Below are 18841 nucleotides of genomic sequence, written 5' to 3'. Positions count from 1 at the left end.
GAGTGAAGACACTCTCAGTGCGAAGACGAAGCGAGAGCGCTTCGAGGAACAAGGTTGGGACTCGCTGAAGTCGAGTCCCTATTACGAATTATTGAGGGAGTACAAATACGTACTCCCGGAAGAGATTCCTGCGGAGCTTCCGCAGGATAAAGGCATTCAGCACGAGATTGATCTCGTGCCGGGCACGAAGTATTGTGTTACGCGGCAGTGGCCACTGCCGCGAGAACAAGTAAAAGCAATCTACGACTTCTTTGAAAGTCGTCGTAAGGCAGGACAAGTGCGGGAATCAAAGTCCCCGCACAGTGCTCCGACGTTCTGTGTCAAAAAGCCACAGGGCGGATGGCGTATCGTTCATGCCTACAACAAGCTGAACGATGCGACGGTACCGGCGCAGACGCCGATACCACGAAAAGATGTTATCATCGATTCGATGGCCCGGAGCACCGTTTACAGTGCTCTCGACTTGCGGGACGGATTCTATCAGATCCTAATGCGTGAGAGCAATATCCCTCTCACGGCAGTGAGCACACCAAGCGGCATGCTCTGGGAGTGGCTAGTAATGCTGCAGGGGCTTAAGAACGCCCTGCGACCTTCAACAGGTGCGTGACGCACTTGTTGCGCTCGGTGCGCGACTTCGCGCCGAGCTACTTCGATGATGTATTCATCCACAGCCGAGCTGTGGACGGGAAGACCGACATAGAGATGCACAGGGTGCATCTCCGGAAGCTACTTGAGCTTATGCGAAAACATAAGCTCTACGCGAACCTGAAGAAGTGCATCTTCGGGGCAAGCGAGATACCCGTCCTCGGGTGTCTCGTAGGGAAAAATGGCGTTCGCCCTGACCCGGAAAAGGTCAGAGTGATAAATGAATGACCAACGCCTTCAAGTGTCAAGGAACTGAGGCAGTTCATTGGCTTGGCCACGTACTTGTGCAAGTACGTGGAGGATTACGCGGGCAAGATCCGCCCGCTGTCACAGCTTCTTAAGAAGGAAGCTGTGTGGAATTGGACAACCGATTGTCAAAAGGCATTCGATGCAGTCAAGCGGGGCTTGACTGAGGCGCCGATCTTGGCAGTGGCTGACCAAGATCGCCCATTCCACGTCGTATGTGACGCATCCGACTTCGCTATCGGATGTGCGTTGATGCAGCACGATCATGAGGGCCGTGATCGTGTCGTCTATTACCAGTCGCGTCAGCTGAGCGTAATTATCCGGTACATGACAAGGAACTCCTTGCCATGAAATATGCACTCGCAAAGTTCCGAGTGTATCTACTTGGAAGTAGACCATTTGTGGTCTACACCGATCATGCATCACTGCACACCGCAGTGAAGTCGCCACACATTTCACAGAGAATGGCGAGATGGCTCTCATTCTTTGCGGAGTATAACTTCCGGGTCGAATACAAACCCGGAAGATTGAATGTAGTGGCCGACGCGTTATCACGTCGGCCGGACTATGAAGAAGCTGTTGACGTCAATGCCATTGACGCCATGCGATCGAGCAAACCCACATCATCTCTGTTGGATGATGTGAAGGCCGCGTACGCGCACGACGCGGACGCGAAACTCTTGCTGGCCTATGGCACAGCGCCTTCTGACCAGTCCCGTCAGAAGCTGCCCAAGCACCGTCGAGCACGTGCACACCGCTTTCGTGTGCACGACGGACTACTACTTTACAACGCAGTCGACGACAACGCGGATCGCGTTGTCGTGCCAAATGACCATGACCTGCGACTCAGGATCATGTACGAGTATCACGATGCCCCGACTGCGGGACATCTCGGACGTGAGAAGACATACGTCCTTCTCACGCGCGACTTCTACTGGCACCACCAGTATAAGTGGGTGCGCAAGTACATCCGTGCTCGCGAGGTATGCCAACGCGTGAAGCCTGCGCCATTCGCGCAGGCTCCACTGCAATCACTACCGACTCCGTCGGAGTGTTGGAAGTCCATGTCTTTGGACTTCATCTTTGGTCTTCCCCCGGATAGCGGAGGGAACACCGGTGTTGTGGTCTTTGTAGACCGTTTCAGCAAGATGGTACATCTTGCTGCGGTGCCAGCAGAGGTGACCGCGAAGCAGACGGCTCGTCTGCTCGTCGACATGGTGTTCAAACACCATGGCATGCCGTCCGACATTGTGTCGGACAGAGACCCGCGCTTCACAGCGCACCTGTGGCAAGAAGTGTTTACACTTCTTTGGAGCCAGTTTTCAATGTCGACGGCAGATCATCCGCAGACGGACGGTCAAACCGAGCGCGTGAATCGCGTGCTCGTCGATATGTTGAAGAGCTACGCTCACTCGTTCCAATACTGGAGCGAGTGCTTATCGATGGCAGAGTTTGCCATCAACAACTCAGTGCATGTCTCGACCGGGCATACACCGTTCTACGTGAATGCCATGCGGCATCCACGTCTACCGAGTTTACTCGGGGTGATGGCTCCCACTTTAAGTGGGGGAGGATCTACGACTGCAATACAGCAGCCGCAGAAAACCGCTGACACTTGCACAGTGTCAGCTGCAACAATGAACCAACCACATGAGTCTGCGCAGGGCGCAGACTCCCCCAACAGCAAGGACAAAGACCACGGGTCTGCGCAGGGCGCAGACACCGCAAAGAACCACGCAGAGGCCGGGCCTCTAGCGGAGTGCGAGCTGAATGACTTCAGCTCGGATACAATCCATTTCATCACCAAAAGACAAGCCGTAATTCGGTTTGTCCAAGACGCAATAGCAGCTTCTGTTGATCAACAGAAGCTGAACGCAGACAATGCGGGCAGAAGCAACACAAATGAATTCAAGGTTAGTTCATTGGTTTTGTTAGCTACGCAAAACCTGCCTAAACATGCAGTTTCGGACTTCCGAGCAAGCAAGCTTGCTCCGCGCTTCATCGGGCCGTTCACTGTGTTGGCACGGCACGGCAACGCTTACACGCTAGACATACCGTCTAGCATGCGCCTCCATCCGACCTTTTCCATCGGACGGCTGAAGCTATACCTGCAGCACGAGCCATCTAGCTCAACTGACCCGAAGCCTCGGCAGGAGCCGAGGCAGAAGCGGAAGCCTTGGCCTCGGCGACGAGCAGCCTCTCCTCCAGCGCGCGGACGCGCTGGAGCAACCCCTTCATCGGGTCCCCAGCTCGACCTGGATATCCGAGGCGGTCTGCGAAACCGCCGCGACTTGGGCCTTCTGGTTCGCCAGCTCCTGTTTCAGGGCGGCGAACTCAGCGCCCTGCAGGCGCTCCACGGCGGTCACCCAGTCGTGGAGAGGCGCATACTGATCAGCCCGGGGCTGATCATACCCGGGGCGTGTTCCCACCCCCGCCACCGCCGATCCGTGACGCCCGCGGCTCAACCCGCTGGATTGTTGAGCGGATTGTTGACCATAGTATCCCGAAAACGAACCCTCAAGGGCTCGTTTTCGTATTCGTTGGAGAGGATTTCCTCCCCATCGAGATACATGGGAGCCGCGGAACGTCTTGCTGGAGGACGTTCCGGAAATGGTGAGGGCGTACGAAGAGCAGTACGCGCTGGCGCAGCGGAAGTAACACGAGCGCTGCGATCATCGCTAGCGCCCGAACCCTCACGTGCTAAGAACTTAGCACGGAGCTCTTTGAGACTCTCGGGCACACGGAACGACGTGTACCCGTTCAGGTCGCGGTCGCTCAAGCGGACCGCGCCTGGAAAGCACCTCGTGTACTGAAAGCCCTCGGGCACAGCACACGGCACATTTGCCTCCTCAGCAGCAACATGAAGTTGCTCCAGCTTTCCACGCTTCGAGTACGTCTCGAAGCGATCACGCGCTTGCTTAATCCGATCACGGTAAGCACTCGGCCTCTTGTTGAAGTTCTCAACCAAGGCGTTCCAGCTTTGACAAAGTGCCTGCCATTCGGGCACTTTGCTGCGAGAAGAGGTCTTCTTGCTTTGAAACCATCGGAGCTCATGAAAGAGTCCGATGTAGTAATCGCGCCTTTGATGCGTTTCCGCATCAAAGTGCAGCTCAGCAGCCACAGCGTCATCTTTGATGGCGCTGCATACGTACAGCGGCACCTCATTCGGAGGTACCGAGTTCCCAAACCGGTCCGCGATCTCGGACGCGGACGGCATCCGTGGATCGCGCGCTGCGCCTGCAGCGCGCGGAGAGCCTTGAGCTTTAACATCACGCGCTGCAGCAACAGCGCGCGGAGTACTGAGAGCCCCAGCGGAAGCGAGTGGGGTATCACTCTCAGTACGCGAACGCTTCGAACTCGAAGCGTCCGATTCGTCCCCTTCACGCGGGCGAACGTTCTTGGCGTGAGGGTCGAGCGATTCGCTCGACACTGAGTCTTTACGCTTTGAGGGCGAGTTTTTCTCGCCCTCCATGTCTTCATCGTCGTCGTCGAAGTCGACGACGTCACCGTACTTCGCCTTCTGACGCTCGAAGTAGTCGTCGATGGAGAGATGACTCCCCACCGACTTCGAGGTCTTCTAAACTCCTACGCTTCCTCATACACGTAGCGCGACGTGTAAGCTAAAGTAGTGAGCCAAAGTAGGCCCACTACAGAGCGCGCTGCGAGCGAGCCTTCGGCCCCATATTGCGGGTGAGCGAAGAAGGCTCGTCTGGCGAGGCTCTTTTGCAACTGAATGGACAGGAGTGCTGAGCACCGGACAATCCGGTTTGTTCAGCGACATTTTTGGGCTGTCCATACTATGAGCTCCTACACCGTGTTATGAACAGCTACAGTCCCCCTCTTAAGACTGTGTGTTGAGCCACTGCCTTCCCGCATTGAAGCAAATCCCGTAGACTTTAGCACGACGTGGCGCGTCCCAACTTGGTCAACCGTCTGGCGGCGCGGGTCCTCGAAGTAGACTGCGTCTCGTCCACCAGGATGGTGTGATCGTCGCTAAGACCATCGATGCGTGACGTGAGATAGCTTAGAAAGCTTACCGCCTGGTCGGTCAACACATCATCGGTTAACACGTCAAGATTGGTGGTGCGGCGCAGCGACAGCCCGTACCGACGCATGAAGCTGTTGACTCAGTGGTCCGACGCAACGAAATCAGCATCGCTCAGCTCAGATGCGGCAAGCCGCCGCCCAGCGTCGCGAATCCAATTGCGAGAGACCTTCTCTTTTGCTGACCGACGAAACAGCACTTGATCGAACAGGATATCCTCGATCTCGGAGAGCCGTGGCTTAGCGCCCGCCCCACTCAGGCGGCTGTGTAGCGCTGGCGTGGCCTCGATAGCGGGGCGCTGTTTCCACCAGCAGCGCACCTGAGCTTCGGAAACCTTCCAGCCGCGCTCGTTCTTGAAGTAAACAGCGGCTGGGGCGGGCACACCGCCGTTTTTCTCGATCCACTGAACGACCTCTTTCTTCTCGGCCATTGACTTGCATGCGTGACGATGGCATCTTCACTGGGAGTGGTTTGGCTGCTGGGGGTTTGTAGGGACTGGTAAAACGCAGAACGAAGAGAGCCGACCAAGAAAATTGGTGGTTCTGGTCATTGGTGGCTGGTGGTGACGGTATTATATTTGGTACGCTACACTATTATTTGAGTACCGCCAAAACGGTACACAATTTGGTCTAGGTATACTATTTGGAAAATTACTCTATTCGGCATTATCCGTTAATAGTGAATTAGTGATAATGATACGATAATGATAGCAATACATGAAATAAACATTAGAACGCTTTCCATGTTCGGCATATTCTGGTCAAAGACTGGGTCTTTTACTGGGACCGGGTACAGTCAAACCTGTTTATATGATCCTCCCTATTTGAGCCTTGCCATTTATTTGATGCAAGCTTTGTTGCTACCAAATATTTTACTTAGTTTTTGTATAACCGCTGTTTATATGTATACAAGGTATATGAGTCACATTTTGGAGGACCAAATTAGGTCTAACCTGTTTATTTGATTCACACTGTTCACGACCACACACTCTTCAAAGCCCCCACTGCTCAACGCCCAACGCCCAACGCAAGCCCCCTTCCCTCGCAATGTCTCCTCGCACCTGTCTGACGCTAGAACAAAAGCTCCAAGTGCACCTAAAGCTCAAGCAGAATCCTGGCATGAACAAGCTGAGTGGATTTGACAGCGATTTTATCGAAGTGGGAGGGCGCTGTGAGCGCTAGTGAGTATCTGGCAGTGGACGAGGACGTGCCTGCGCACGAGCCAGATGTGATAGTGGCGAAGCAGCAGGAAGTGATGCAGTTTCGCAGGACGAGCAGGAGGAGGCGGAGGAGGACCAGGAACCCACAATTCAACCTGCCATCGCTCTGAGACACTGCATGGAGCTGTCTGCATTTCTGCTTCAATGCGGAGAGCAGACTGATAGAGAACGAAGAGCTTACAGACCGTGACCGCTTTGGTTCGGGAGAGGCAAAGCTGCAGCGAATTATGCGCGATTTCTTTACGTGCACCACATAATTGTTTAACTGAGTCCATTTTATATGAGTCATTGTTGTAGATGGCCACCAACGGGGCCTCATATAAACAGGTTTGACTGTATAAACCCAGCGGGATACCCGGTAGATGGTGAAATACCCCTAACTGCGCGAATAAGTGATGGTTCTCTGAGGAGACACATCTTTCTCGAGACAGCAAGCATAACACGCTTGCACACTGACGAACCCCAGTTATTAATAGGTCGGTTAACTAGTTAGTTTGCAATCAGCCAAATATCAAATCTTGATAAAAAAAAATGATATCGACTGGTACGCTGGTGACTGGACAGATGCCGAGATGTGTCCTCGCATGCTAGCGGGTTCATATTCGCACCAATTCAATACCATGTATGTGCATTACCACACCGAGCAAGCAGTATGCCCCTTCATACTTCGCTCAGAACCCGCGCCTCTACGTGTTGATCTCGCTCCCGATCGAACCAGTGCATGCTCGAGTCGATGCACTTGGATAAAATCGAAGGGTAGCGAGCGTAAGCGCGTTACAGTTGGCATGGGAGTGCTCAAGTGCAGGAGCTCGTGAAAAGCGTGATATTCAAATAGTTACATTGCCTCTCTTGAGCGAATGATTTGCACACGAAAAACCATAGATTATCCCGAATTACTTAGTCTTTTGTAGGTTAATAGGTCTCTCGTGCGATTTGGCATGGTCTCGGGAGGATCTATACTTTATCACCAAAGATGCGATATTTGCCGAGGTGCCGACCAACTCCCTAGATGACCTATTGTTCTTGACGGCTGGCGGCACTGCTGTACGGCTAAGGGGCTCCACCATAAACACGGGGACAAGGGACATTCGTCGTAGTGGATATCACTGCCATCACACGGATTCACATTCACTGCTGCGATGAGCCTTTGGTGGCAGGGCTACGAAAATGATGATTCGGAAACGTCACCTTCATAATCAGGGATTATGTTTTGGAGCCGATTGTGCGTCACACTCACTGCCATACATGTTTTACTCCATACGTACCTAGGCATATGCCATGCCACGTGCATGTATTTTTTTTTTTTTGGGGGGGGATGACATCGATTGTGCGCCAAACCGCGTAACACACTGTACTGTACACGACCAGAAGTTCGATTTGGGACCGTGTCAAGGCGATGCATGCACTAACACCAACACTACTCTTTACAACGAAAGGTTCGCCCAAAGCACAGGCCACGTTGACTTACTCAGCTCATTCGCGAATTCGCTTACAACCTAGCAGGAGCTTCCAAGTAGTAACAAGCCTTATTGAAGATGTCCGCTGATCCAAGAACGTTCAATGGCTACGCCGCCTTCGACAAGACTGGTGAATGCAAGCTCTGGCAGTTCAAGCCGCGCCCGCTCGGTGACGAAGACGTGGAGATCAAGGTGACGCATTGCGGTATTTGCGGCTCCGATGTGCACACGCTGGACAGTGGCTGGGGCCCGACGCCGTACCCGTGTGTGGCGGGCCACGAAATCGTCGGAGAGGTAGTTGTTGTCGGCCCGGGTGTCAAGAACCTGGCGGTGGGTGATCGGGTTGGTGTTGGGGCACAGGCGTGGGCGTGCTTGAACCGTGACCCGAACAATCACTGCCGTGACTGCGCTGATGGGGAGGACGCTGTGTGCGACCAGGGTGTCTTTACCATCAACGCCGCCTACAAGGACGGTTCTCGACAGCAGGGAGGCTTCGCTGATTTCATTCGGGTTGACAGCAACTACGCGTTCAAAATCCCGGACATGCTGCCTTCGGACGCGGCTGCCCCTCTCATGTGCGCCGGAGCCACGGTCTTCACTCCGCTGAAGCAGGAGGGCGTGAAGGCCGGCGACCGCGTCGGTGTGATCGGCATTGGTGGCCTGGGTCACATCGCCATCCAATTCATCCGTGCACTGGGTGCGACGCCGGTCGCCTTCTCTCGCTCGTCGAAAAAGGAGACGGAGATCCGCTCGCTGGGCGCCGAAGAGTTCTTCGACTTGAGCGACCCGGAGCAGCAGAAGAAGGCAGAAGGCAGCGTCGATTTCCTGCTGCTCACGGCTGATGCCAGCAACATGCCGTACGACCTGTATCTGAGCCTGGTGCGCAAGCGCGGCACGTTCATCATGGTGGGTCTCCCTCCCGACCAGGTGAAGATCACGCCGTGGTTTTTGGTTCCTCGCGCGGTTCGTGTTCGCGGCAGCGCGATCGGCAGCATCCAGGACATCAAGGATATGCTAGAGGTGGCGGCGAAGGGCAATGTGCGCCCGATCATCGAGAAGCTGCCAATGAGCGATGTGAACAAGGGTCTTGTCAAGGTTCGTGACGGTAGCGTGCGCTACCGCGTCGTGCTCGAGAACTAGGGATACATGCATTCGTAGCTCTAGACACAGTCGGGGGGAGGAGGACACTTTTCCTTCGGTCAGTTAACGCGAAAGAAATTGTTCACAGCATTTCTGACAGGGACCATCACTCACAGGAATCCTGTGAGTGATGGTTCGCGTGGGTGTGGCCACCCGTTCCTCGAAACTGTGTTTGTCCGCACAGAGACTGCTGGCACCGTTCTTTGCGGTGAGAGGCCTACACTACCCCACGGTTTTACAGTAACAGTACAAACAGTAGTACAGTAGCAGTACTATTACCACTGTAATCAGCAGTTTGCGCAAATTTGCTACGATAGTACTTAGTAGTTCACCCCGCTGGTGGTACAGTACTATTCTGTACTGCCCAGAATTGAAGTATGGACACCATGGATGAATGGCCACTTGGGCCGTGATCTGCACATGTGAGGCTCACTCGCTCATTCTGCAGTCTTCTTCGCAACCACCAGACACGCACCTTACGTTCTAAACGTCCAAGTCGAGCTCTCAATGGCCTTGTCTTCCGCCAGAGGTTGCGCAATCACGTGCTCACCAGCGTTGATATGGGCACGCTCCGTCATTCGAGTTATTTCGCAGTTCGAGCTACACTGTACTGTAATTGTTTATTGCATCGTGCCTTGCAGCTTGGTAGTCGTCTCAGCTGTGTCGATATCCTTGGCGTTACCGCGCCAGCTACACATGAGTCAGTCACGCTGCTAAAACGACGACCAAGCCATCGTGTGGACATCTCGGTATCGAATCCTGAGTGTTCTACCGTGTGCGTTCGAAACGAAGGATCGCCTGGTGGCCGCATTCACTCACCCACACGTCGCCGTCGCTCGAGTTGTCCTCTCGCTGCGTAACCCTAAAGCTCATGCAGGTCGAGGCACTCTTACGGAAGCGAAATCCAGGCGCATTAGTCGATTCGACCCCAAACAGACAGACCCTTGCAGGTTACTATGGTTACGAGCGCGTGTTGGCTGCTGGGTGGCCGCAACACCGTGGTGGAGCAGTTCCCGCCGGTCCGCTGGGCGTGCCGCTGGACGGCGACGACCTGGGCCAGCCCGTGCTCGAGGCTTCGTATCCGTGTCGGGCAGCGCGGCGCCATGGAGGCCAGCGGTCGCGTGTCAGTAGGCAGCCTGCTGCTGGCCGTGAACGGGGACGACTTCGCGACGCATGACCTGGGCTTCCAGGAGGTGGGACAGGTGCTGCGTGACACGCTTGTCAGAGATGTAGGTTAATATTTTGACAGTCGACCGGCAGTAGTTCGACATTAATATAGTACTACTACTGTAGTAATTTTGGTATCATGCTTTAAGCTTCAAAGTACTATAGTAGTTGACAAAGTAGCCCGTGCCTCAAAGTACTATAGTAGTTGACAAAGTAGCCCGTGCGAACTACTTACAGTAATAAGGAAAAGTGCCTCTACAAACTGTCAATACCAGCTGCTAATGCACAACAATAAATACCAGTACAAGTACAGCGGCGTGGATATTTAGACTAGCGTGTTGATGCTATCGTGCGAGCCCCATGCCGGAGGCCCAGTAGTGCGCTCACCATTGAGTATGCTAATTTGAATTGAGGGGAGTAACACGATCGCACTTAGGTGACGCTAGCAAACAGAGATTTAGTCATGGCTCACTCCGTCTCCTTTAACTTCGTTGATTGGCAATCGTTGCACTTGACGAGGAATTGGTGGTGCCTCAATCTGCGGGATTTGCCAAAAGGCTGTTCCGTCTTCAAGACGGAGTCTTGCTGTCCCTCTGCGCGGGGCGAGAGCCCAGTCAGTCACTGTCCAAATAGCCTCGACAGGCCCAAGTCCAGTCGCTCCCGCTATGACGGTACTGGCCCAGACGGACACCACGTCCATCGTGTCCCCCGCGACCAAGGCCAAGCAGACCGGCTACTCCACGTTCGCCAGCGTCAACGACCAAGTGGATGAAACCAAGCAGAGACTGCACCATGCCTCGTCCGCCACGCCCGGCACGGCGTCCTTCTGGTCGCGGCTCTTCTTCTCGTACGCCAACCCCATGATGAGCGCCGGCAACACTCGCCAGCTCGACAACGACGACCTGTGGGAGCTCGAGGGCGAGAACCGCTCAGCTGCTGCGTTCGACGAGTTCGTGGTGCACTACGAGCGCCACGACAAGTCTATCGTCAAGGCCATGGTGACCGCCTACGGGGGGCGGTTCCTGCTCTGCGGCCTGGCGATGCTCTTCACCACCGCGTGCAATGTGTTCGCCCCAGCGGTGCTGAACCACGTGATCACGGTATTTGCGTCCCCGACGATTGATATGTACAACCTCAGTGTGTGGCTCGGCGTCTTCTTCACGTCCAGAATCGTCAACGCAGTTGTGGCGACCCAGATGAGGTTCTACCTCGAGCTGATCGCGTTGCGTCTGACGGTGACGCTCAAGTCGCTTCTGTTCAGGAAGGCCATGCGTCGGAGCATCCAGAGCAAGACCAATTCCAAGGCGGTCGACATCTCGAACCTCTTTTCGTCGGATGTCAACAATGTGCTCTGGGCTGCGTTCCAGATCAATAATTTGTGGATTATCCCCCTTCAGATTGTGGTGGTGGTCTACATGCTGTACGCTGTCATCGACCTTGCTGCAGTTGCTGGACTGGGAGTCATTGTGATCTCGATGTTGCTGAGCTTTGTCATTGCCAAATTGTCGGGAAGTGCGTTCGAAGACATCATGAAGTACAAGGACGATCGCATGAAGACGATCAAGGAGGTTTTCAATGCCATTCAGATCGTGAAACTCAACGCGTGGGAAGACAAGTTCGCTGACAAAATCCACAAGCTGCGGGCTACGGAACTGTCAGCTGTCAAGAAATTCATGTACCTTGGCGCTGTCAACATTTTCGTGCTGTGGGGCTCTCCCTTAGCAGTCTCAGCAGTGTCCTTCGCTGTGTATGCGATCACTATGGGCAAAGTATTGACAGCAGCCAAAGTGTTCACTGCTATCGCACTTTTCAACTCTCTTCGTGACCCCCTGAGAGACTTGCCGACTGTTATTCAGACGTGTATCCAAGCAAAGATTTCGATCAACCGATTCGCGGATTACCTCTCGCTAGACGAATTCAACCCGACCAATGTCGCACGCGATGACCCCGCGCAGCCAAACGATGTTGTGGTCGCTGTTGAAGACGGTACCTTCGGTTGGACGGAGGAGACAGCACTGCTAAACCACGTGAACCTCACCGTAAAGCATGGCGATCTAGTCATTGTGCACGGCTCCGTCGGCAGCGGCAAGTCCTCGCTGTGTTCGGCGCTGCTGGGAGAAATGGACAAACTGGGCGGTAATGTGTTCGTCCGGGGACGAGTTGCCTACTACTCACAGGAAACGTGGATCCAAAACATGACCATCCGCGAGAATATTCTCTTCGGACTACCGTACGACAAGGAGAAGTACACACGCGCGATCGCGGCATGCGGCTTGCTGCCAGACCTCAAACAATTCCCCGTAGGTGACGCGACGGAGATCGGTCAGAAGGGAGTGAACCTTTCAGGAGGTCAGAAGGCTCGCGTGTGCCTGGCCCGCGCATGTTACTCGGATGCTGATATCCTGCTGCTCGACTCCCCGCTGGCTGCTGTGGACGCGATCGTGCAGAGCCAGATTTTCGGTGACTGCATCTGCAACTTGCTGGCGGCCAAGACGGTGGTGCTTGTGACGCACAGTGCCGACATCATTGCGAGTGAAGCTGCGAACATGAAGGTGTTGGTGGAAGGTGGTAAGTTGTCGGTCGCTCGGCATGATGTCGCTGTGCCGCGGTGCTCGTACACTCTACCGCTGTCTCCTCATTCAGCAAACGACGACGCTAGTCACGATGGAGAGAGCAACGCTAACAAGGATAAGGATGCTGGCCGACTGATTGACGACGAGGAGCGTGAGGAAGGTCGCGTATCCAAGGAGGTGTTTTCGAACTACTTCGACTCGCTCGGTGGTGTCAAAGTTTGCATCTTCCTTTTCGCGGTACAGACGCTGTGGCAAGTTTTCCAGATCGGGAGCGACTTGTGGTTGAGTCACTGGACCGGGCAGAAGAACGGTTCATACAACCCAGAGGATACCGTGTACAACATGAAAGTGTACTCGCTGTTGGGAGCTGGTGCTGCTACCATGGTTTTCGTTCGCTCAGCCACGGTGGCGATTGTTGGTCTTCGGGCCTCTCGTCACCTTTTTGATAACATGACGGTATCTTTGCTGAAAGCCCCTCTCCGCTTCTTCGATGCAAACCCCATTGGACGCATCGTGAATCGGTACGGCGATGACATGTCTGCCGTAGATTTCATGATCCCATTTGCATTTGGAGGTTTCCTCGCCATGTTCTTCTTCACAGTTTGCCAGCTTGCAACTGCCGTGTACACCATGAGCTTCTTTGGTGTGTTGATTATCCCACTGATTTGGCTGTATGTGAAGATCGCCCACTTCTACCTCGCTCCTTCTCGAGAGATTTCACGCTTGTGGAAAGTATCGTCGTCCCCCATACTCAGCCACGTCACCCAGTCGGAGGAAGGCGTCGTAGTCATTCGCGCGTTTGGCCAGGATTCCATCGGGCGTATGGTCACCGAGAATTTCATTCGCAACGACGTGAACAGTAAATGCTGGTTTGCCGAGACTGTCACACAGCAGTGGTTTCAAGTGCGTATGCAACTAATCGGTTGCGGGGTAGTTTTTCTCGTGGTGTCTGGGTTGGTGTACCTGCGCGACTATCTATCGCCTGGCCTCGTGGGACTGGCATTCACGTACGCTCTTAGCGTCGATAGTGGTCTTGCCGGCCTTGTGCAATCCTGGTCTTGGGTAGAGATTCAAATGGTCAGCCCGGAACGCATTCTCGAGTACGGCTCAATCCCCGCTGAGGGAAGCCAACGGCCACTCGTGATCGAGCCCGATGCGTCCTGGCCTCATTCCTCCACCGTGCAGTTCCAGGATGTCGTGTTCAGCTACAAGCAGGGCGCCAAACCCGTGCTCAAGGGTCTGTCCTTCGACATCCGCAACAACGAGAAGATCGGCATCGTCGGACGCACCGGCGCGGGCAAGTCCAGCCTCACCATGGCGCTCTTCCGCACCAACGAGCTGGTGTCCGGTCGCATCCTCATCGACGGCGTGGACGTCGCCACCATGCCACTGCGCACACTGCGCTCGAACCTGTCCATCATCCCGCAGTCGCCCGTGCTGTTCAAGGGTTCGCTGCGCGCGTACATGGACCCATTCGACGAGTTCACGGACGCCGAAATCTGGAGCGCGCTGGAGAAGGTGGGCATGAAGACGCAGGTGTCGTCGCTGGAAGGTCAGTTGGCGTACGAGCTGAGCGAGAACGGCGAGAACTTCAGCGTGGGCGAGCGGCAGATGCTGTGCATGGCTCGCGCGCTGCTGACGCGGAGCCGCATCGTGGTGATGGATGAGGCGACGGCGTCCATCGACCACGCGACGGAGAAGAAGCTGCAGGAGATGATCAAGCGCGATTTCCGGGACGCGACAGTGTTGACCATCGCTCATCGTCTGGGCACGGTGCTGGAGTCGGACCGCATCTTGGTGCTGAGCGACGGTCGAGTGGTGGAATTCGACAGTCCTCGCAACTTGGTGAAGAATGGGAGTGGTGTCTTTTATGAGCTAGCGAAAGAAGGAGGATATCTTGATCAGTTGCTTTAACTAATGACGGGAAGCTCTGGACTTTGTAGGAAGTCTTTAGGCGAATACATCGTTATACGCTTGAAAAGAAAAACAAACACGGTATATTGTGTAGCGTAGAGTACCTACCGCCTACTCAAAAGCATCTACTGCGCCTGCTTCGCAGCCTCAGCATCTGCCCCCACGCTACACTAAAGCCTCCGCATCAAGCTCCCTTCGGACGACATTCACGCGAATAGATTACTTCGGATCTACCCCACAAGCAACATCCACCCTGTTTGCATCAGTCCTTTTCTAAATGTCGTTTCAAAGTAGCATACATATTATTGGCTTAAAGTTTTTTGGACATTTGTATATTGACGAACTACGACGGCCTCATCCCTGCTCAGTCGGGACGTTCTAGTGATGACCGTCCCAATATAAACGGTTGAGCAATCGTTTTAGGTCGATGCGCAAACTTTGGAAGTGATGATGGAGATTCACTAAGGTACGCTCAGTGGACCCTACGCTTGATATTCACCATTATCAAAAACCCGTAAGGTACGCTTACAACTCAAGCCGATGAAGATCAGTAATTGAACCATCGTTTCCGCGAATGCGAAAAAGTCGAAGATTATCCATGCACAGTACCCGCATAATCTCGACTGCATAATCTCGAAAGCAGATGTGTAGAGTGCATCCTGCTCCAAAAAAGCGCCATGCCCGCATCTACCATTCGGCTATAGCAACTGGCGGTTGTTTTTTATAGGTCATTCTTAAACTTGCTCCAACGAACTCTATCCATTCGAGAGATGGCTTCTCCGAGGATAGTGAACGCCTATGCAGCCTACGAGCCGTCGGGCAAGATCGTACCCTTCCAGTACAAGAGCCGCCTTCTTGGTCCCGAAGATGTGGAGATCAAAATCTCGCACTGCGGAATCTGCGGGTCGGATATCCACCACCTTGATAGTGGGTGGAAGCCAACGATGTACCCGTGCGTGTTCGGCCACGAAATCATCGGTGAGGTCACTGTCGCTGGCACCAACGTGAAGCATCTCAGTGTTGGAGAACGAGTCGGGGTTGGCGCGCAGGTATGGGCATGCCTCAACAGAAATACCGAGAAGCCTTGTGAGGAATGTGCAGACTGTGATAACGCCTTCTGCAATCGGTCGGTGATCACGTATGATGCGAAATACGAGGACGGCTCCATGGCCTACGGTGGATACGCCGACTACATTCGTGTTGATAGCAACTTCGCCTTCAAGATTCCTGACAACATCCCATCGGCTTTGGCGGCGCCGTTGCTGTGCGCTGGCGTAACCGTGTACACGCCACTCAGGCGCTACGTGAAGCCTGGGGACCGTGTTGGTGTCATTGGTATTGGTGGACTCGGCCATCTCGCCATCCAGTTCATCCGCGCTCTTGACGCTACTCCGGTGGCGTTCTCACGCTCCGCCAACAAGGAGAAGGAAATCCGCGCGCTTGGTGCCGAAGAGTTCTACAATCTCAATGACCCGGACGACCAGAAGAAGGCTGATAACTCCGTCAATGTGTTGCTGCTCACAGCTGACGCCACCAACATGCCATACAACGCCTACCTGGCGCTGGTGAAGAAGCGAGGGACGTTCATCATGGTTGGTGTTCCCAACGACGAGGTGAAGTTCAGACCGATGTTCGTGGTAGCCAAGGGCATCAAGTGGGTGGGAAGCCTCATTGGTAGTATCAAAGATATTCAGGATATGTTGGCGCTTGCATCGGAGAAGAATGTGCGCGCAATCGTTCAGCGGATGCCCATGAACAAGCTCAACGAAGGCGTCGAGATGATGCGCCAAGGGCGTGTGCGCTACCGTGTCGTGCTCGAAAATTAACGAGAACTGTCAAGACTTGGGTGTCATTACTTCTAACAGTATCATCAAAGTCTTCGAAGCAACGAGAACTGTCGACCGACAATGAATGCAACTACTTGTGGTCCCTCTACGATAACGAGATGTAAAGGAGAATGATTCTTTGCATAAGTTTTGCGTACTATTCCGTTATTATGCACTGAAACCTTTTGTGCTACACGGAATTATAATTCATTTTGCGTTGGCGTCTGTGCCCAGGTGTACGCTTGGCTCTACCGCGACCACTCGACGATGACAAGAACACGGCGTGTGGACGTACAGCGCCTACTACAAGGACGGCGCGAAGTTCTACGGCTGGATACGTTCGTGTGGACAGCAATACCGCCTTCAAGATCCCCGAATCGATTCCATCCGATGTAGCACCGCTCCTATGTACCGACACTACGATGTTTACCCTACTGAAGCAAGAAGGTGTCAAGGCTGAGGACCGCGTGGGTGTGATCGGTAGTGGCGGACTGGGCCACATAGCAATCCAGTTCATCCGTACATTGGGCGCCAACCCCGTGGCCTTCTCGCGCTCTGCCGGCTAGGAACAAGAGATCCTGTCACTTGGTGCTGCGGAGTTCTTCGATTTGGGCAACCCTGAGCAGCAGAAGAAGGAGAAGGCGGGCAGTGTCGACTTCTTGCTACTGACCGCTGACTCCACCAACATGCCGTACGACCTGTACATGAGTTTGGTGCGCAAGCGTGGCACCCTCGTCATGCTGGGCCTTCCTAATGACCAGGTGTAGATCACACCATGGCTTCTGGCTCCTCGTGTTGTTGATGTTCGTGGCAGCCCGATCGGAAGCATCGAGGGGCCCTTTACTGTTTTTTGTGTTATCTAGATTTTAGGTCTAGATTTAAATGGGGAAATCACTCTGACCCAAAACGACTCTAATTTCTTATACTCAGAGCCCAAACTAACATGGTTTACTAAATACTGAGTCAAATTTACTTGGAAACTTGATATACATGTTATATTATACTATAACTCGAATCCAATACAACGGTTTTTCTCCTTGGTATTGCATACTCGTGATATCCGTTCGATATCGAGAATAGTTTAATATTCCCTAGCTATTGTACGAGACTTCAATACCTGCTAACCGCAGTAGATGATCCAATTTTGATTACATAATACGCATAGTTCGTACAATAGTAAAACATAAGGCTTCCTGTATTACATTGCAGAGCCAGGGAATGGTGTTTCCACTTCAGAATTGTACTACCAGTATACCGGTACATACCGGCACATTGGCGGTAATTACACCGCAGACCAACCGATGGACGCGTGTCGTTCTCCCTCACTTTGTCTTCAGAACAACAAGCAAGCAACGATGAAGGGGGTTACCTTACCCAGCTACGCCATGATCACCCGTGGGACCACCGACCAAGTCACCCCCAGCTCCCCGTCATCCAGGCTCGTGACAGCTCCATCGGATAGCGATGATCCTGCGGCTGGTGCTGGCGTCGGTCCTCCTGACGTACTGGATGTCACGGGCGCGGACGAGCCATGGGCGACGACGCCTGCGAAGCGCACGTCCGATCCCGCACCGCTACGCACGAACAAGCGGGCGACACCGAGGCCGGCCTCTGGTGAAGCTATGGTCGACGCCAGCAAGGGAAAGAAGAAGGTGGCGAAGAGCGCCACGGTGGCATCGACTGCCGGGACGCCAAGGAAGACCGCAGGTGACAGCGGCTACGACTCCGACTCCGACGTGGAGGATAAGCCGCCGGCTCCACCTGCGAAGTGGCCGAAGAAGACGGTGGTCTCGGCGAAGGCTAAGGAATCCAGAGCAGTGGGGCCACAAAGCGTCCGGCGGCTTCGTCGAGGTCCGGCTGCGGTTCGATCTGCACGAGTTCATGGCATCGTTTTCGCCCGGCACAGCACTCGAGGCGATGCCGCGACCGAGGAAAGAGCCGTGTTCGGGGAGTCCGCCGCTCAGGCCAGCGCGATCACTGAGGTCGTCGTAGCACAGAACAACACCCTGCTGTTCGCGCTCAAGTGCAAGCCCTGCAAACCGAGATAGAACGGCTCCGTGCGTTGTCAACCCGGCAGGGCATTGCCCAGTTACCAGTAGTCCCCGCTCCAGTCCTGCAGGCAAACCCGTCGGCTCCCGCTGTCCAGGCCAGCAAGGGTGAGATGCTACCCGCGGAGGTGTGCTACCTTACGACGGCAAGCTTTCCTCAGCGGCGAAGACGGCGAAGGGTGACTACAATCCACCACAAGCCCGTCTGCTGGCCGCGAGTAGGATGTTCCGTTCCTTTGGCACGGAGACAGGTAAGCCCTTGTCTATGATGTCGTTTGTGTTGTGACTGTGGGAGCTCGAGTTCGCCAAGTTCCGGACCACTCCTGCGGTGCTGATGGCGATCTTCAGCGGACGCTCGGGTCGCGCGGTCTCACAATCATACACTTCAAGGAATTGTCCGAGATGACGACGCTGGGAGACGGGTCCACGAATGCGAACTTCTCCAGCGGCTTCAGCCCATCGACCAGTCGCCTATGGATATGGGCCAATTGGAGGCCTGAGATATTGGCGTAATTAGATTACGTCTGATTTTTACCCAGAGTAATCAGTGCAACCAAGTAA

The 18841-nt window shown here is 54.2% G+C and overlaps 7 protein-coding genes across 7 annotated transcripts; 6 read left to right on the top strand and 1 right to left on the bottom strand.

Annotated features, from left to right (window-relative positions):
• Nucleotides 1-5018: 5018 nt before the first annotated feature.
• Nucleotides 5019-5366, bottom strand: IUM83_06029 (Pogo transposable element; the record flags this gene model as incomplete). Its single annotated transcript, XM_067930202.1, has 1 exon — nucleotides 5019-5366. One exon carries the CDS (start codon nucleotides 5364-5366, stop codon nucleotides 5019-5021), a length of 348 nt encoding a protein of 115 aa, XP_067782727.1.
• A 2324-nt stretch (nucleotides 5367-7690) lies between these two features.
• On the top strand, nucleotides 7691-8752 carry IUM83_06028 (NADP-dependent alcohol dehydrogenase C 2; the record flags this gene model as incomplete). Its single annotated transcript, XM_067930201.1, has 1 exon — nucleotides 7691-8752. One exon carries the CDS (start codon nucleotides 7691-7693, stop codon nucleotides 8750-8752), a length of 1062 nt encoding a protein of 353 aa, XP_067782726.1.
• A 956-nt stretch (nucleotides 8753-9708) lies between these two features.
• Nucleotides 9709-9990, top strand: IUM83_06027 (uncharacterized protein; the record flags this gene model as incomplete). The annotated part of the gene is made up of 1 exon (XM_067930200.1): nucleotides 9709-9990. One exon carries the CDS (start codon nucleotides 9709-9711, stop codon nucleotides 9988-9990), a length of 282 nt encoding a protein of 93 aa, XP_067782674.1.
• Nucleotides 9991-10584: 594 nt separating this feature from the next.
• On the top strand, nucleotides 10585-14406 carry IUM83_06026 (ABC transporter C family member 5; the record flags this gene model as incomplete). The annotated part of the gene is made up of 1 exon (XM_067930199.1): nucleotides 10585-14406. One exon carries the CDS (start codon nucleotides 10585-10587, stop codon nucleotides 14404-14406), a length of 3822 nt encoding a protein of 1273 aa, XP_067782710.1.
• Nucleotides 14407-15176: 770 nt separating this feature from the next.
• On the top strand, nucleotides 15177-16232 carry IUM83_06025 (mannitol dehydrogenase; the record flags this gene model as incomplete). The annotated part of the gene is made up of 1 exon (XM_067930198.1): nucleotides 15177-16232. One exon carries the CDS (start codon nucleotides 15177-15179, stop codon nucleotides 16230-16232), a length of 1056 nt encoding a protein of 351 aa, XP_067782675.1.
• A 422-nt stretch (nucleotides 16233-16654) lies between these two features.
• Nucleotides 16655-16999, top strand: IUM83_06024 (NADP-dependent alcohol dehydrogenase C 2; the record flags this gene model as incomplete). The annotated part of the gene is made up of 2 exons (XM_067930197.1): nucleotides 16655-16699; nucleotides 16799-16999. 2 exons carry the CDS (start codon nucleotides 16655-16657, stop codon nucleotides 16997-16999), a joined length of 246 nt encoding a protein of 81 aa, XP_067782842.1.
• A 618-nt stretch (nucleotides 17000-17617) lies between these two features.
• IUM83_06023 (Secreted protein) lies at nucleotides 17618-18280 on the top strand (the record flags this gene model as incomplete). Its single annotated transcript, XM_067930196.1, has 1 exon — nucleotides 17618-18280. The coding sequence occupies one exon, from the start codon at nucleotides 17618-17620 to the stop codon at nucleotides 18278-18280; it is 663 nt and encodes a 220-aa protein (XP_067782728.1).
• Nucleotides 18281-18841: the final 561 nt, after the last annotated feature.

This window comes from Phytophthora cinnamomi (genome assembly GCF_018691715.1).
Source record: "Phytophthora cinnamomi strain GKB4 chromosome Unknown Contig104, whole genome shotgun sequence".
Taxonomy (NCBI): domain Eukaryota; phylum Oomycota; class Peronosporomycetes; order Peronosporales; family Peronosporaceae; genus Phytophthora; species Phytophthora cinnamomi.
This window is presented reverse-complemented; position numbering and strand designations above follow the sequence as displayed.